Source organism: Pseudopodoces humilis, chromosome 5, assembly GCF_049639895.1.
Source record: "Pseudopodoces humilis isolate 2021_Gansu_Grassland_sample_001 chromosome 5, ASM4963989v1, whole genome shotgun sequence".
Taxonomy (NCBI): Eukaryota; Metazoa; Chordata; class Aves; order Passeriformes; family Paridae; genus Pseudopodoces; species Pseudopodoces humilis.
Window position 1 is genome coordinate 10,294,777 of NC_142204.1, and position 17,232 is coordinate 10,312,008.

General features: G+C 42.3%; 1 protein-coding gene across 1 annotated transcript in view; it reads left to right on the forward strand.

The window, feature by feature from the left end:
- SCUBE1 (signal peptide, CUB domain and EGF like domain containing 1) overlaps positions 1-17,232 on the forward strand; it is a 266,991-nt gene that overhangs the window by 62,819 nt on the left and 186,940 nt on the right. Inside the window, exon 3 of the mRNA XM_088055086.1 lies at positions 5,880-6,002. Within this exon, the coding sequence (XP_087911212.1) occupies positions 5,880-6,002 (123 nt within the window). The remainder of the gene's footprint in view (positions 1-5,879; positions 6,003-17,232) is intronic.

Below are 17,232 nucleotides of genomic sequence, written 5' to 3' on the forward strand. Positions count from 1 at the left end.
AAATGGACAAGAGGGACAGAAGGAAGAGAAACAGAAATGAAGAAGCAATTGGTTCAAGTTTGCACAGGCTATTCAGTGACTGCTGTGATTCCTAGCACTATCAATAGCTTGTGCTGCCTCCTGAGGCAGCAGTGGCCCCAATAGTCAAGTGTTCACAAATAGCAAACCGGGAAACCAAATAATTCTGCAGAAGCTGTTCTGTCTTTTCAAAGCACTTTTGGAATGGTGCATATCTGTGGGAGAAAGTGTTCTGAAGGTGGGAGTACTGTTCTGCAGCCACAATTCTTTTTAATGCTCTTGCCTGATATGCAGCTTTTCATGGACCTTCTATTCTGTAAAGAGATGGATCCTAATAAAACATACCTCTTTTATTATAAAGCATTATTATTTTATTGGAATAGCTTTAGGGGCATTAGTATGGAAGAACATTAGAAGCCAATTAACACGCTGCCCTAAGGCTTTTAGGCAGAGCTAAAGTACATTGGTAGAGAGGTGAAACACTGGAGGTGCTCCCCAGGCTGGGCTGGCTCCATCTGCAGCCCAGGTAGCTCTTGCTTATGCCCCTTACCCAGAGCAGGCTTGCAGTCATGAATCTGCCTTTTACTGTCCACATTGGAAGAAGCTGCTTGGTCATTACTTCTAACATTGAATTTTTCATAGAATCATTTGTGGAATTGACACAGAGGTGATGTTAGATTATTATAACCAAGCTCAGAAACATAATTACAGGTGGAAAAGGTAAAAATCCATAAAGATCCATTTTTTAAGATGTGTCCCTTAGCAAGAAAGACTCTGAAAAGACCCATCTGTAAATATTCAGCCTGGCATTGTAGATGATGTTCTTTATTTTGTGTGATAATCCTGGCTTACTGTTAAGGTGCTCTTTTGATAAATACAGTACTTTTGTATTTCCTCATGTATTCTATTTGTCAGGACCTTGGTTTAAGGAAATAAACAACAAGCTTGCTAGAAGATGGACACCTGATCTGAATGATCTTTAGCTTTGTATGCCACCCTGGGAGTATACAAGGCCATATATAGACAATCTGAGATTTGGATCAAAGGGACATCCTTTCCTGAGTGCCATAAAGGTGTTATAGATTATAAATGCATAGAGTCAGGCACAAGTGTGGTGATTTCTGTAACTCAACAGATGCAGCTAACATGACATAATGCATGACAGAGAGCAAGTCACCAAGGCAGTGAAAGTATTTTGTTGCTTTAGCAAACTTCTTTATTGCACCGTGGCTTTTTTAAAAGTTGGAATAGTTGATAGCTGAAGCACAATTCTGGTGGATTCCTTCATGAAATATAAACTTTTTGGATTAATCCCATAATAAATTTTATTATGAGTCCATGAAATTGAATGAAAAGGCCAATTGTGAAATATTTAGAGAAGAAATAAATGGGGGGGGCGGGGGGGGGGGAATTAGCCTTACTTTTCACCTAGAACAGAACTCCTTCCAAAATCTTGGAAAAGAAAGGCTCTGGCGTGACGGTCACGAGGTGGCGCTCTAAGGCACCGTGTGGCCCCTCTGGGGAATTCCGCGTCACGGACGCACCGTGGTGTATCCATGGAAGACTCGGGCATGGAATCCGCCGCTGCACTTCAGCTGGGTGACACAAAAAAAAAAAAAAAAATAGGCGTCCGGATTTAAAATAGCAATACCCCTAACCCCACCTCTAAGGGATTAAGGACGGGAATGCCCAAAGTAGAGGTGTAAACACGCGGAAAGCAAACAGCTTTGGCACTGTGTAGTAGTGGTTTCGTTTTACTGGAGGACAAGGACGGTGGTGTGGAGTTTTACTAAACACGCAGCTGAACTGAGCAGTTTTTCTTACATTTCCTTCCCATCTCCTCAAGCTTGAAAGTACTTAATAGTGCTCCTTTCTGGGCAAGTATATTGTACTGACATATATGCACATTTGGGAGGAATTTGTCAGAAAGAGGCATCTAAGGCTATAACAGGGTCTATTTATCTTCCAGACAAGTGGAACTCATACACGACAGGCAGCCTCTCGGGGGAGTTAGGAGTTCAAACAACCGAAAGTAGCAAAGCATTTCAGCAGTGGGGTACCTGTGAAAGAAAGGTGTAAAGTGAAGAGGGGCGTCACGGCCGTAACAAGGGATGTTTCAGTCCTTTAAAGACAGTCTGAAATGGTTTAGGGTCATGGAGCTTGGCTCGGAGGGGAGAAATGTCTCACGTTTGGTTTTAAAAGTGAAGGATTTTCGCCTCCAAGGTGGTGGTGACAACGACATTCATATGCTCGTCTGGAGCGGAGATGATTTTGGGGAGAGCATCTCCTCCGGGCTGGGCCAGGGCCGCAGAAGATCACTTGCGGAGCTCGTGGTTGGCCCGAGTGAACGGCTCGGAGGAGCAAACCTAGGGCTAGAAAGGCGTACTGGCCTCCGCAGCAAAGCCCACAAAACGCTGGAGGAAGTCAGAGGCTGGTGATAACCCGTAGCAAGCGGGAGCGAGTTAGCCGAAGCTAGGAGGTAGGCAGGAAAAAAAAACAAAAACCAAAAAACAAAAAAAAACCAAAATAAAAACCCGAAAAAACAGTTGTCTTTTAGCCTGAACCCGAGAAGGGGGAAGGATCCCTAGCCGCGGTTGCCAAGGAGATGGGCAGTGTCCGCCGACCTGTCTCCCCTCACAGCCGCGGTGTGGGGGTATCTGTCCGTCTGTCCGTATCTGTCCCTGGCGGCGCCCGCAGCGTCGGAGGGGCGCAGCGCGGAGGGTACGATGCTGCAGGGTCCCTGCCGGCTCTCCCTGTCGGGAGCAGCCAGGCCGCTGTGCCACGCCGGGCAGCGCCCGAGCTAGGGACGGGCTCCCCGGCGGCCGACCACCCCCGCCCCGGGGCGGCGGGGCGCGGGGCCGGCTCGGCCCCCGGCCCGCCCCGGCCCCGCCCCCGCCGAGGGAGCCCCGGCGAATCAGCGGGGCGCTGTCAGGGCGTCAGCGCCGGCGGCTCCGCGCGGCCGGCCCCGAGCGCGTCCCTTATCGCAGACGGGCACCGGGGATCGCATCATTATCATGGGCACTGTTTTCTTTTCGCGGCGCTGCTGTTTGCTTTTCGCTCTCGCCTGGGCCGGCAGGTTGGCGGGAGGCAGCGGGGGCGCAGGTAAGAAGAGGGGGCTCCGCCGCCGTGCCGCCTTCCCCAGGCGCGGACGGTGCGGAGCCGCCGCCCCGGGGGGACTGTGGCTGTCCGCTCTCCTCTGCCCTCTGTAAGGTGTTCAGGGGGAGGTCACTTCTCGCTGCTCGTAGCGCCGAGGGTGTTGGAAGTTGCGGTGGGGAGGCGTTTTCTCGCGTGTTTGACACAGCCGGAGCCGAGGGATTTCTGCAGGGAGAGATGGGGAAGAAAAAGTTACTTAAGTGCCTACGAGATAAGCCTGTGCTGAGCTCTGGAGACTCCGCAGAGCAAGCGTTGGCTAGGATATCTTCATAGGTTTTCCTTGTCTGCGCATTAACCCAAAGACCTGGTGTTTTTAACAGCGGCGCTCGTATCGGTTTAATAGCTGTAATTATACTTTGTTTTTGCTTCGGTGTTTAAAAGAAAACAAGCCAAAAATCAAACACCCCCCAATGTTATCTGCTTTGGAACGTTGCAAGCCCAAAGTGCTTTTTGAAAGAAATGTATGCAGGCTCCGAAGTTGTGCGAGGAGAAATCTTTTGAGGTGAAGTACGAGTGGGGGCAGGAGGGGAGGGAGGAGGAGGTTGTGGAAAAAAAATACCTGTTCCTCGGATAGAAGAGTTTAAATGTAACAAAATGAACGAAGTCAGTCTTGAAGTTCTTAAAGTCCGAGTAATGCAATGTGAGATGTGGAGCAAAGCAGGGGCTCATACTTTGTTTTGCCCTTTCATTTGACTCATTGGCATTCACGCCTGACTCCCAGGCATCCTCTGGTTGCTGTGAAATGTCCCCCTTGGCTCAATGCAGTTTGAATTTTTGACGGCATTATAAAGAGTCCAGCTGTCACTTTTGCTGTTCTTGATGGGAGATGGATGCCGGTTTTAATGACTCAAAAGTATGAACCAAAGCATTAAAAAAAAACAAACAAACAAACAAAAAAACCAGAAAAAACCTCCCAAAAACTTCTTTCTTCTTTGTGCTTGACTGAATCTGTGCCTGATCTGGGCAACACCTAAACTAATTCACGTAAATCATAGCTGGATCTGAACTGGCTCAGCGGTAAAAATATACGAATGGACAAGAAAGAAGGAAACATTACAGCAGCTCTGCCTTAGTACGGGAAATTACGACGCTTGGTGTTCTATTCCAGTTTTTTCTTAAAACAAAGACAAACCAAAAAAAAAAAAAACTCAAACACCTCTACAACAACAATACAGAGTCCGGGTAATTCTCTCCCTGGGATTCCAGAGGTGTCCGGCGGGGCTGTCCCGGTCTGCGCCTCCCAGAGAAGTTCTCTGCTGTGTGCCATGCTACAATGTCTGCTTATTCTCCCTTCTCTAAATAGCCCCCTCCCGTTCCCGGTGACTTTGAAGGATCCGCGTGTTATCACTGGAGATGGCTGAGCGAGCACTTCTGAAACAACGTTCGGATTTCAAGCTAACAATAAAACTGTTTTCACTTTAGCGCACCTTGTTGAGGACCTGTTAATCTAACTGGTATGAAACCAACGGCACAAGCCTCTCGCTGGATGCCCGGCTGCCTCCCTCCGCAGCACCTCTGTCTCCTCGGTGCTTCCTGACCATAAAGCGGGGGCTGCGTTCTGTGCAGCTCTGCGGGTTCCCCTCCGGCTGCTCACCCGCTTCCCTGCCTGCGTGCTCGTGTTCTCCCGGCAGTCCCAGATGTGGCTGTGGCGTGGGGCGGGGAGGAAGCCCCTGGGAGGTGCGGGATTGACAGCACGGCCGCGCCCGGGCTGCGATGCCATCGCGGCTCCCGGTGTCGGGAGCTCCGGGTGCCGGGGTGGCCGGGCAGCTGCTGTGGGCAGCGCGGGGGGCGGGGCAGCTCAGGCAGGGCTGTAAGTGTTCCCATGTTCCCAGCACACCCCATCCCTCAGTAGGTCGGGGTTGGGGGTTTCCCCCCATGCTCACTTCATCAACATTCCCACGACTACCAAATCTGGACTCTGCCTCATCCTCCTCCCTCCCCAGCCTCTTTAAATCCGGGGGACAGAACGAATGTCCTTCGCTGAAATGTTTGTAATGTTTCATACACTGAAAACAAGAAAAGCGGTCTGGTCCCCCCCTTTCAGAGTCAGACTTACCCAGAAAGGCACACACCCGAGCAGGGGCTGGGAGGACTGCTGGGACTTTGTTCCTCTTAAATGAGTGTTAGTCCTAGTACATGATGTTATTGCATGTTACTTTCCTCCACTCTACCGTACCGAGTTTCATATGGTCTTCCATTTATTTATTTTTTTGCTTCCCAGGAAAAAGTATTAATGTGGTTTTGCTGTTTAAATATTTCTTTTTCCCATTCTCTCACCAGCATAGTTTATTTAAACTAGGGTCTGTCTTTATAAATTAAGAAAATCTCTGTGCTAGAACATGCTAGTGGTCTTTTTTTTTTTTCTTCTCTTATAGGTAATTTAAACATTCTCTTGTTTTACTAAGATGTGGGTCTCTAGTACCAGACTTAAACAGCAGAAGCTAATTTCTAGTGTCTTAAGTATTTTATTCATAGTGCAGAAATGTGAGACTGAGTCCCTCCACCTCAGTGGAACAATGCTTGTAAGTGACTTGAGGAGAATATCACGTTGTCTAGTTTAGTTATTTAGCCTCAGATGTTCTCATTTCCAGCATGACACTGGGAAGGCAGGCAGGCATACAGCTTCAAGGGGAGCATCTATCCTTGGTGTTTTGTTTCTCAGATCTCCCCTCTTATCTGTCTCCTTGGGGTTCCTTCTATGCTTCCAGATGTTGACGAGTGCGCAGAAGCTACGGATGACTGCCACATCGACGCAATTTGTCAAAACACACCAAAATCCTACAAATGCATCTGCAAGCCGGGCTACAAAGGGGAAGGGAAGCAGTGCGAAGGTAAGAACAGATCGGCTTCTCTCCTGTCTCTTCTCCCCTCCCTTCTTTTATTTGTTTGCTCTTTGAAAGCTTTTGTAAATAGCTGAATTCCTGAAACGATTAATGCAGATTTACAGCTGCTTAACCTCAAATCTGGGTATTTATTGGCAAGCATCCCCCTGCTGCTTTTGCTAATTGTTCGGCACCGCAAAACGTTGTGCCCGCCAGCCTGCTCTTCAGAATAAAATGAAATAAAAAAAAGGGGGGTATGAGGGGGTGGCATTCCCTAGTAGCACCAGCTCCTTCTGGGCAGTGTTGGGCCCGGTGCCCCTGGGGCTCGAAGCGCCGCGCCAAACACGTGGGTGTGGCCCGTGGATGGGATGGGATGGGATGGGATGGGATGGGATGGGATGGGATGGGCCCCTGGCCAGCTCCTTAGCAGAGAGCGCATGGAAAGGACTCACCACTGTTTTCCCCATACAAGCTACAGAAGGTGTTTTTCTGTACGTACTCAAACAGGATGCTGGCATTTGATTCTCTTTGACATTCTATATGTGTTACGATCATATATTTCTAATCCTTGGAACATAATTTTAAAAGGAAGCATTTCAGTTTATTGTGCTTATACAGACTTGAAAAAACTTACTTTACTTCTCTATGTCCTCATATCACTCTTGTAATTGAAAAAGACCTAGCTGGTTTTATTAGGCTCAGTGTATACTCATATTCTGGATTTTATGGACTCCATCTTGTCTATTGAATCTCAGTGGATAGATTCTCTGGTGAAAAGAATGAATATTGTAATCGCAGCAGAATGCCTTCCAAATAAAAGATGCAAGGTTTTTATTTTTTCCTACTTGTAGATGCTTAGTAGGTATAACATTTTCCTTCCAAGTCTTTTGCTTTCTATGGCAGAATGCTGCTTTTTGGGAAACATATGTAGCCAGTCCATTAAAAAGATTGAAGACCTAGATATTAATTTGGTCTACAAAAATTTGAAAGCACATATTATTCTCCATGGACCTCAAAAATGTTTGTGCAAGTGTCCTCAGAAAGCACTTTTGTGGTTGTCATATTTTTCTGTCTTGGGCTTAAATTGACAGGGACAAACTTTGATTGTCTACCTTTTGGTGCTCTAGCATATCTGAGCTGCTGTTCCTCTGGAAGCCAGATTTTATTTCTTGCAAACAGGATAATCATTCAGCACCAGTTCTTTCTCTATTCATCCCTTTCAGGGAAAGAGCTACAGAACTCTGAAAAAATGTACTCAAGGCCACAGGTGTGGAGGTTACAGCATTCTCGGCGTTGGTACTTGTTGTATTGGTTTTCTACATTAAAAGTTTCTTTATGCTTTAACTATTCATATTTTAGTTGTTGAGCTCTGTTTAGTGGTAGACATGGCTTATATTCATGCTTGTCTAATACACACATATCTCTTTTCCTGACTTGCTTTGGCTCAGTAAAAAAAACCCCAAAAATCCCAAACTCAGGAAATAGAACAAGATTTATCCTTGTAATGATGTACAGAAAAATGGAACATATGATATCAAACTCATATCTAATAGATTTTAGTGTCTGACAAGCCTGATAAGTAAACTAGGGCAGACTGCAACATGTTCTGCATGGATGTTCAGCATTAGTCAGGTAATGTAAGGGGCCTGAACCAGTTGTTACTGTGCATGATATATAAGTTTTTTTCCTACAACGTTATGGTAACAGTTCTAAAGATTTTGCATCAGTGTCAGCCTGAAAACTAAACCTTCTGATCTTGTTGTCATAGTTTTTCTTACTTTCCCAGGAAACTATAAACATAAGTGTTTACACATTCCTTCTAAGAAATGTCTTTGATGGACGTTTCACATGACCAGTATGATTGGGAAGGTGGTAACTTAGTTATTCAATCCCTGGTCATTGCCAAGAATCTATAAATACTGGAGTCAGAAAATAAAGTTACTTCTTTTCCTGTCATACCATTGAGATGTGCTCATGTGAATCATTCTGTGTCTGAAGTAACCTCCCTACCACATGTGTCCTTTAGCGACACATCAGTTCTGTGTCTTAAGTTGGTAATTAATACCAAATTTTGGTAGAAGCAGAAAGCTTCAGAATGGGTCAGTGGCAAATCTAAGATCTGCCTCAGGCCTGCTGTACATGTATATTGTATCTGAGGCTTGGTATTAAAAACCTACAGAAATAAACAGACTAGCTTAGTTGATTGGTATCTAGTATTCTATTACAAGACAACCTCAGTGACCAGGCATTAGAAGTTATCTTTTAAGATAAAAGTGACTGTTAACAAAGGTGAAACCCTCAGGGTTGTTTTTGTTGTGCTAAAACCAAAACTGGGCCATTAAATTATTCTTGTCTTGATTCTAAAGCCCAGTCTTTACAACTGGGCTTTTCAAAATAAGCCTTTTGATCAGTGAAACTAGTTACCTATGAGAAAAAGATTTTGTACAGATAACAAGCCTCTTAGCTAAGTTTGTAGCAAACTACCAGTGTTGCTTCAAGTCTGAAGAATATTCATTATATTATAACTAACACGCTTATATCCCAGGCTCTCTGATACAACGGGATTTTACTAAACTAGTAGAATTGCCATTCATACAGTACAGTGAGTTTAAAGGCATTATACTATCAAATTAATTCTGATGAATTTTAGTGAGCTGCCAGTTCGGGTTGTAGTGAGGCATTGCAATTAATTTAGAAATGTGCATGTTTGTTTATTTTAAATGGTAGTCTTAAATACTGCTTTTGTTCACTGAAAATTTGTTTTAGAGCAAGGGGTAGAGTATGGGAAGTAACATTTTTTGGATGACTCTTAGGAGCACATATTTTTATAAAAGTGTACAGTGTATCAAAATGTATTTGTGTACTCTTATGTATTTATTTATATTTTTTTCTAAACAATGGGATGCTTAGGCCAATGCAGTAAATGTGGAGCTCAGCCACTTGTGCAGGATTTTGCTCAGGGTTTGCTGCTGTGAGCCGAAGGGTGGGGAAAAATACACATGACACAAGTATTTCTTTAAGGACCTGTGGAGAACTCTAGCAGCAATTGTATGGAAATTAAACATTTTCCTGACAGTCTGTTAAGTTTCTTTGGTAGGGAATTTCTTTCTGAACTTTGATTTTTCTCTCAAAATGTCTTTTGGCCTGGGATTCTCCAGAGTTTATGAGGATTGAGGATGACTTTTCAGTTCACAGATCTTTTTCTTAGTTTTTTTTTTTTTTTCTGGATAACTTTCTTGTCTGAACCACTTGACCTGTTTCTTTTCACAGAGCACAGTTGTTTGTCCAGACAGAAGAGTTCCTCATTCTTCTTGAGTCCTGTCTTCTGCTTCCCTCTGTAGATTTCACTTTAGCTTTTTTCTTCCTTTAATCAGGTATCTGTTATGCTTTGTAAAGCCTCATAGTCAGCTTTGCCACAATATTTTTATATTTTTCCGTATCATGTAATGTATCAATATGCCTAGAACACAAATTCTCTAGCTGTCATTTTCATAGGACAGAATATTGTGTCCAACCCAGATGATTTTTAAAAAAATAATTCTCTATTTCCAGTCAATATACAAAATACATTAACTTATAATTAATTAACTTGCTTGCCTTGGCACATGTGCTATTACCTAAGAAGTCTTCCCCATTGTGATTTTAGTCAGGATCTCACACACAGTGGGCTGGATTCAGCTGCAGGCATGATCTTTCATGATCCATAGGACTTTGTCATTACCTTCTCAACATTGAATTTTGGCTTTTCCACAGGTTGATATCTCAACAAAATTGTGTCTAAGCAGTGGAAATTCCAGAAGGTTCAAAAGGATTCCAGGTCCTGGGGTTCCTTATGCCCTGACAGAGCATTCTTTGTCTCCAATGCAATGTTGTATGTTTTCAGTTGTAGGATATTCTGTCATTGAATGGTGTATGAAGGGTTTTAAGCTCTCAAACCCAGTTATTTGGGGTTTTTACCCCAAACTCTTATGCCATTAATGGTTAAAATATTCTGTATAGTTGTTCGTTGGTGTTCACTTATGCCCATTTTATATCAAGTTAGTGTTAAGTTTATTTTCTAGGTTGATTTTTTTCCTTAGACTACTTTTTGTCCTCAATGGGACTGTAATTTCAGTGAGTTGCTCTAGCTGTTGGTTTTTCCTTTTGGATTATACCTTACATGCAGGACCCTTAAGACACATTTATTGGGACCTGTTGCTTCTGAATTGTTAAACTCTGTGCTTTCCCATATTGACTGAGGTTTTCCTCTTGGAGCATTTTTTCTATTGTCTTCCATAGTATTTTCAGACCTCTGGTTCAGTTATTTTAATAATTGATCTCACAGTTGTTACAATGTTTCTTGAACTTTTTGTGCAGAAGAGAAATGTTCACAACTTTCAGCTGGACTTTTTTTCTTTTTTTTTTTTTTTTAATTCTCTTATGAAGCTTCATAATGTTGTTGATGTATTTCTTGCTGAGGGCAACAGATACGTACCATGGCAAAGGGTCTGGTAGAGTCTGCCCTGCGAGGGTGATTTTCAGATTTCTGCACACATTGGAAATTTGTGCTATATCAGCAGCAGTTGTCCTTGACTGCTAGGTGAGCAGGATTGTGCAGTTCTAGTGATTTAAATCAGTCACGTGTTCATGTATTTGTAGTCTTTTTCTTAATGTAAATCATCATTCTAGATAAGTAGGCAGGTTATGGTGATAATCTGCAATGAGGGCCTTTATTCTTGATTGCTCCATTGGCAAGACCTCACTGGGTTTAAGTACAATCTCAAAATAAGATGAACCGTTCCTGCCTCAGTCATAGGTATATTTAGCCTCTGCATATGTCCATTTGGAAACACAAACCAGTTGTCCCTTCTGACCAGCCATTATCATCTTCAGTAGTTTTGTGGACATAAAACCAAGTTTCTACTTGTACCTGTTTTTTAGATCTGTTTTTAATGGATTTTAAACAAATCTTAGCAATTGGAAAAGCATCTCATCACTTCCATTAAAATAATGATTGACTCTCCAGGCTTGATTTAATACTCCTGTTATAATTTTTATCTTGTTGGCCTGCTTTATCTTTCATTTTCTTACGAAGCTCATTCATAGTCTCACGCAGGTTTTAATTTTATTATGGTCTTTGAAATACCTGTTGTGTTCTTCTCATGCTCCTCAAAAGTGAACCCAAATATTGTGACAGGGCTGCTCTGATTCAGTCATCCCAGAAACACAGGACTTTCCAGACTTACCATTTCCCAGCTCCCAATCTAGTATCTCATACTAGAGCCTCCTTTTTTCTGCAGAGATAAGTAAGGAAGGTGTTTCTGGATATCCCTTACTGGAACAGTGATCCCATTTCTTTTAAGAGCTCTGTGGTATCCCATCAATCCACTTTCAGCAATTCTTTCTTAACTGAGTCATCTTCATCAATGATGTCCTCTGAGAGCTGGGACACTGGTGTCTTTTGGTTTCTGAAACTCGGGCATCTTGATGCTTGCACAACTCTAGTGAGCTTAGACTTGTTCTGTGTGTCTCTGCAGAATAACAGTGGTGCCACTGAACAAGGCAGCTTAAGTGACTTCTTCCTGATTGATGATTCTTCCAATTGCAGTATAAGGTGAATTAATACTTTTGAGGACTGCCTTGATCTCCCTGAATGAGGTCTGCAGTGAATATTAGGTGCTGAAGCTGCTGTGCTTTCTGGGGTTACAATACCTTGACAGATGGTGCTCAGGTCATGTGTTGAAGTTCATGTCACCCTTCCCTAAGGGCCGTGTTCCAGATGAGACCTGGTGCTCCAAGTCTGTGCTGCTGGGTTTGTGAGGTTGGCTTGAAGCAGCCCATCTGAGAACAGAGCAACACACTCTGCCATCTCCAAATTTTATAGGGATTTCTATTCCAGGGTCAAATCTTCCTTCCCATTTTGATTCACACAGATTATGGCTTTACTCTGGATGAGCCTCTTTGCTGATTTCCCTGAAAGCAGCTTCACAATGAAGCACTACATGTTGTCAAAAAATGAAGGAGGGAGAATAACAACTAGCTGATTTGATTTGAGCTGGTATCTGCTTTTTTTTTTATTTTCTCTTTCTCTTATTGGGTAGCTTGATGTATTTTATTTGGTTTAGGCTGATAAAAGTGTTCCCAGAATTGAATTCTGAGGCCTTCTACATCTCTGCTTTTTTCTTTCTCCTTTTTTGTTTTAATTGTCTGGTACTATTTAATACTAAATTCTGACTTGCAAGTTTTCTAACTTGCACCAGGGGATGAATTTTGTCTTGATTCTTGGGGGATGGAGAAGTGGAGAAGTAGCAGCAAGTAAGAAAATACTCCTGAGAACATTCTGTATTTAATCAGTATTTTATTACAGCCTAAGTGAATTAACAGCTTATGATAACTTTTTTCTTTTTCCTCCTTCATGCTGCTTTCTGTTCAGTGAATAGGACTTTTGTTTAGGTCAGAGTTGAGCCTTGATTTTATTTATTTATTTATTTACTCAAATTGCTTTAGTTTCCCAACTTTGTTTAGTAGTTCATCCACTAAAACCAGAATATGCCTTAGCTGGGCTGACATCCCCTGTTTAACTGCTCCCAGGCCCATCAGTCCCTATGTGTCACAAACCCTACTGTTTTCTCCTCTCCCTTTTCTTCCCTACCCTATCCTATCTCTCCGAGCTGTTTTTTGACAGCCCATAATGCTTCTTCAGTGAACAGCTCCCCCGGTGGTCCACTTTGGAAATCTTCCATTTTGACATAGAAAAGGAACATTCATCCAACTTTTTTTTTTTTTTTTCTCCAGAAATGCTTTTTGGATACAAATATCACTATATTTTGTATAAACAAATACCATCCCATACAAAATATGGGCCTCATTCTTCAACAGTATTACACGTAATTCTCAGTTTGGGCAAAAAGAGGGTTTTTTCCAAGGTCACTTTGCTAAAGTGTTGATAAGCTCCCTGTCTGCTGGATGGTCTATGGGTATTTTGGGTACTTATATATAAAATTTCGTCAGCCTTAACAGTTGCTAAGCTGCAGAACCCGGAGTGGCCTCCTGGGGTGATGTAAACTTGGTATTTAGAAGGAAAGCTTTCCACCCAGATACACAATGTAAATTAGCTGTCAGGAAAATTATAATGAAATGAAGGAGCATATATAAAATGCACTAAGCTCAATAGGTCTGTCCTTCTTTTGTCTTCATTCTTTTTACATCTGCCACATACTATCCAATTTTCCTTGTTTTTCCACCTGTCACCTTTACTTCTGGCACAGTCCCCTTTCCTTGCTGTCTTCATTATGTTGTCTTGTATACTCTGTTACTCAGCTGTCTTTTAACCTTGTCATTTCCCTATAGCAAATCCTGTTTCTCTTTTGTTCTTTCCTCATATATTTTCAGTTATTTCATTTAGCTTTCCTTCCCCTGTCCTCTCAGTGGCTTGCTGCAGTTACAGCAGTGTTGTTCTGAGAGCAAGTGTCCCACAGCAAGACCTCTGGGCCTGGAGAACTTGCAGCTCTAAGTGCCTCTTACTGGTCCTTTCCCTTCAGTTTCATCTTTAAGTCCATACAGCTCCTACCAGCTCTCAGATTTCCCCTTTTTCTTGCCTTTTCTCCACCTCTTTCCTGGTACCCATCAGGAGCTCAGAGCTCACCTGTCCCCGCTATTTCCACCCCCTGCAGACCCACAGCTGGAAAAAGTGGCAGGCTGGAAAAACATCTTTGCCTGGCTGATTGCCGTAATTTGTTAGCTCCTTTTTGGTTATGGGCACTGTCTTCATGTGTGTCCACTGCCCTGTTGAAATACACATTCTTTGATCTGAGGCTGCTGCAGGACGTGATCAGGTAGCCTCTGCTGGGATGATGGCAGAGGAGGAGTTAGGGAATGTGTCCTTCTGCTCCCTTACCCAAAAAAGCTGCACTAATGCTGCTTTTGCTTCCTCTGCATTTGACCCAGGTAGCATCCACTCTGTTTGTTAGCATTCATGCTGTCAGAACACTGTGGAGGTAATGGGAATCATGGGTGGTGGATACTGTCTGTACCTGAGGAAGATACCCTGTACCCATGGTACCAGTCCCAGATTGTTCTAGCCCAGGATAGCTGTGAGCCTTAAATGCAGGGCAGGTTCGGCCAAACCTCAGGCAGATCTGTGATGGAGGATGTACAGCAGGAATTTGTAGGGAAAATGTGCATGGAGTCTAGTGGCAAAAGGAATAGTACTCCCTCCGCCCTGATTTAGGAAGTTCCTTTTCCTTGATGGTACTTTTTTTTTGCAGAGGGGTAATTGATGTGGGGCTATTCTGTGAAGAATATCACTGAAATAATAACCCCAAAATGGAAGAGAACACAAAGAAATAGAGCCTGGCCCTGTAAACATTTCCACACTGAAAAGTCAATGGACTGGGATATAGAGGCTGTGACACATGGGATGGAGAAGGTGGTGGTGAATAAGGTGAATAGATTTCCTAATCTGGTTTAGTTTCTGGGGCCATTGTGGTGTGAAACTATAGCATAAGGTTGAAAAAAAATGCCTACCAAGAAGGACATTTTGGAAACTTTAGCTGCCTAAATTTCAGCAGATGCCTGTTGAGCTTTGAATTTTTTATATTCTTGGGGGAAGGGGTTAATGAATTTTTAGATGGCTACTTTTATTTTTTTTTTGGTAAATTTTCAGCTTTAATTTGACCATCTTATTCTGTCCTGAGAAATCTCCTGAAAGGTCTCTTTCAATTCTTTTTTCAGTTCTTCTCTTTCATCTGAGATGTCTCCCTGACACCTTATTGGAAACAAAATCTGAGAGTATTAAGTCTGTTAAAGCAGTTGAGGGAGATTTTTTTAAACACAGCAAAGTAGTGATTTTTCTATATAATCCCTTTAGAAAAAAAAGCTACCTTCTTGAGTTTTTCCCTTAGTTTTAGTACATATATATGTTTTAAATTTTGACTGAAAAAAAACGACCTGCTTTAAAGCAGATACCTTGAAACAAAAAATGTAGTTCATACATAAATCTTTGGCAGAATTATAAAAGGCTGAAGATCGGGTCTGACAGACCCCCTTGAAATTTCAAGACTTTTCTACACATTTAAGATGCTGAGCGAAAGGGGTATCCTTACATTACAGTTGGAAGAATTATTTTGTTCAAGTGCCATGAATCACTGGAGTACTCAAGCATGTGCTTAATCTTAAGAAACTGTAACCCTTTCAAGTAATTCTGTTTAAGTGTTTTAATAAATTGAAGTCACTGCCTTATTTTATGTTACAGTGCTGCTTCTCTTGAGCCTGTAGAAGGTCAGTTTTTCCTTCAGTGACCAAAGAATTAAAGAAACCTGGATCATTTAAAAAGGTGATTTAGGACCTTGATCTTGCACATGATTTAGGCCTAAACTTAGTGCAGTTTCTTTGGTGCTATAGGACCCATAGACAGCATATTAAATTCAAGACCATGCTTTCACAAGTATTGACAATGTTTTACAGTACACCCATCAAAGAATCAGAAATATTAAATAGACAACTCTCAGATTGTTCTGATTCTTACAATAAATTTGCTGAGCAGATGAGCTGTTATCTCAGAGAATATAAAAGCCAATTTTCATTTACTTTCTCAGGGTGAGGTTACTAAGCTTCATACTATTGTTCCCATGCCTTAATCTACATGAACCACTGTCAGTCTTTATATTTAACATGGTGGTCTGAGAGCATCAAAAATTTTACTGAGGGGGAAAAAAATAAGAACAATGCATAATACCAATTTGGTGATTATTAATGTTGGAGGGAATGGTGGTGCTGCAGAATGTGCTTCAGAGAAGGGGAACCTCTGCAGAAATAGATATTTGTTAGATATACCATTGCTGAAAATACTACAGGACATTACTGCTGTGCACTCTAGTTCTTGCTGTTGTAAGAGGGGAACTGCAGTGAAGTGCCTTTGTTCTGATTTCATCTGGAAGCAGAGGTGACATTCAGAACTTTCAGTCTCCTTGTTGTAGTTGAAAAGGGGCTTGAAGTAAGTGGGGTATTTGCTTTGCTGAATAAATAGGTAATAAGTAGGCTAGGTAATGCATATCTAAATTGTTTGGCAGCAGATGCATAGAAGGAATTTGATATCTGACTTCATACCTCTAGAGATGTCAGTGTCTCTACCAAGTAGCATTTTGCCTTTATTCTTCTTGCACATTTCTGTTTGCAGAACTTTGTTGGAAAAGGATTCCACAAAACCTATTACTTGGAGACATGCCAATGTTTTTCTCAAGCTACAAAGTACCGAAGTCCAACTTCATTTAGAAATTTCTGGTTTTTCCTGATGCATTCTAACGTGTCTAAAGATGCATGCAATCATCTCCTTCCCCCCACCACCACCACTTTTCTCTTAAAGCAGCCCAATTTTTGCTTGTACTGTGGTGGAGTTCACCTGGTCTTTAGTGCAGATCTTGGTACATGACCCTCTGTAAAGGCAGGTGCTCTGACAGGTTCACTCCTGCTCGTGATTTGGGATTTTCCTTGGAATTTTCCCAAGGGCTCTCATGGTGGCTTTGTGTGCCTGGACACACTGGGGAAAGGCAGTGCTGCAGACCAAAGCCAAATCCATGAGGGAGGCTAACTGCATTATCTGGCTCCTAGAGGGAGGTCACAGGTGGAACTCTCTGGGGTTTGCTTTTTGCTCAAGCCAATTTTGCTTGGCTTGAATTCCTAAGGAGGCGGTTTTACCTCTGTTCCGATGGGAGTGTGCAGACATATTGAGAGTGCAAGAAACAAATGAGGGAAGGAGGGGTACCAGGATTCTCTGTTCTGTGACTGTTTTGTTGTAAGAATGAGCCAGGGTATATGTATAAGAGAGAAATAGACAACCTCAGCCTGTTGTCTGGAAATAAAAACCTGAATACTAAAATGCTTTGGTTGGATATAGTCTATTTCATTAGGTATAGAATGTTTCACTTTGTGAAAATAGCAGCAGCTTGTTCTGTATACACAGTTTAATGTTTAAGAAGCTTGTGGCTTCAGAATGGAATAACTTTTATAATACAGTTTTCTGAAAAGCTAAAACGATGGAAACAACCCCATCAAATTGTTTATAGTATGATTGTTTACTAGGAAAATACTTTTTTGTGATATGGGTAAACTCTAAGGTGTTGTCACTTAAGTTGTGTATTAACAGTCACATCTAGCTGTGTATTAAACATATTTCTCTTTATCCTTCTGGCACTTTTTATCCTTTCACTGTCTGTTTTCAAATTTATTTTTTTTCAAATATTTTTCTTGATGGAAATGCAAG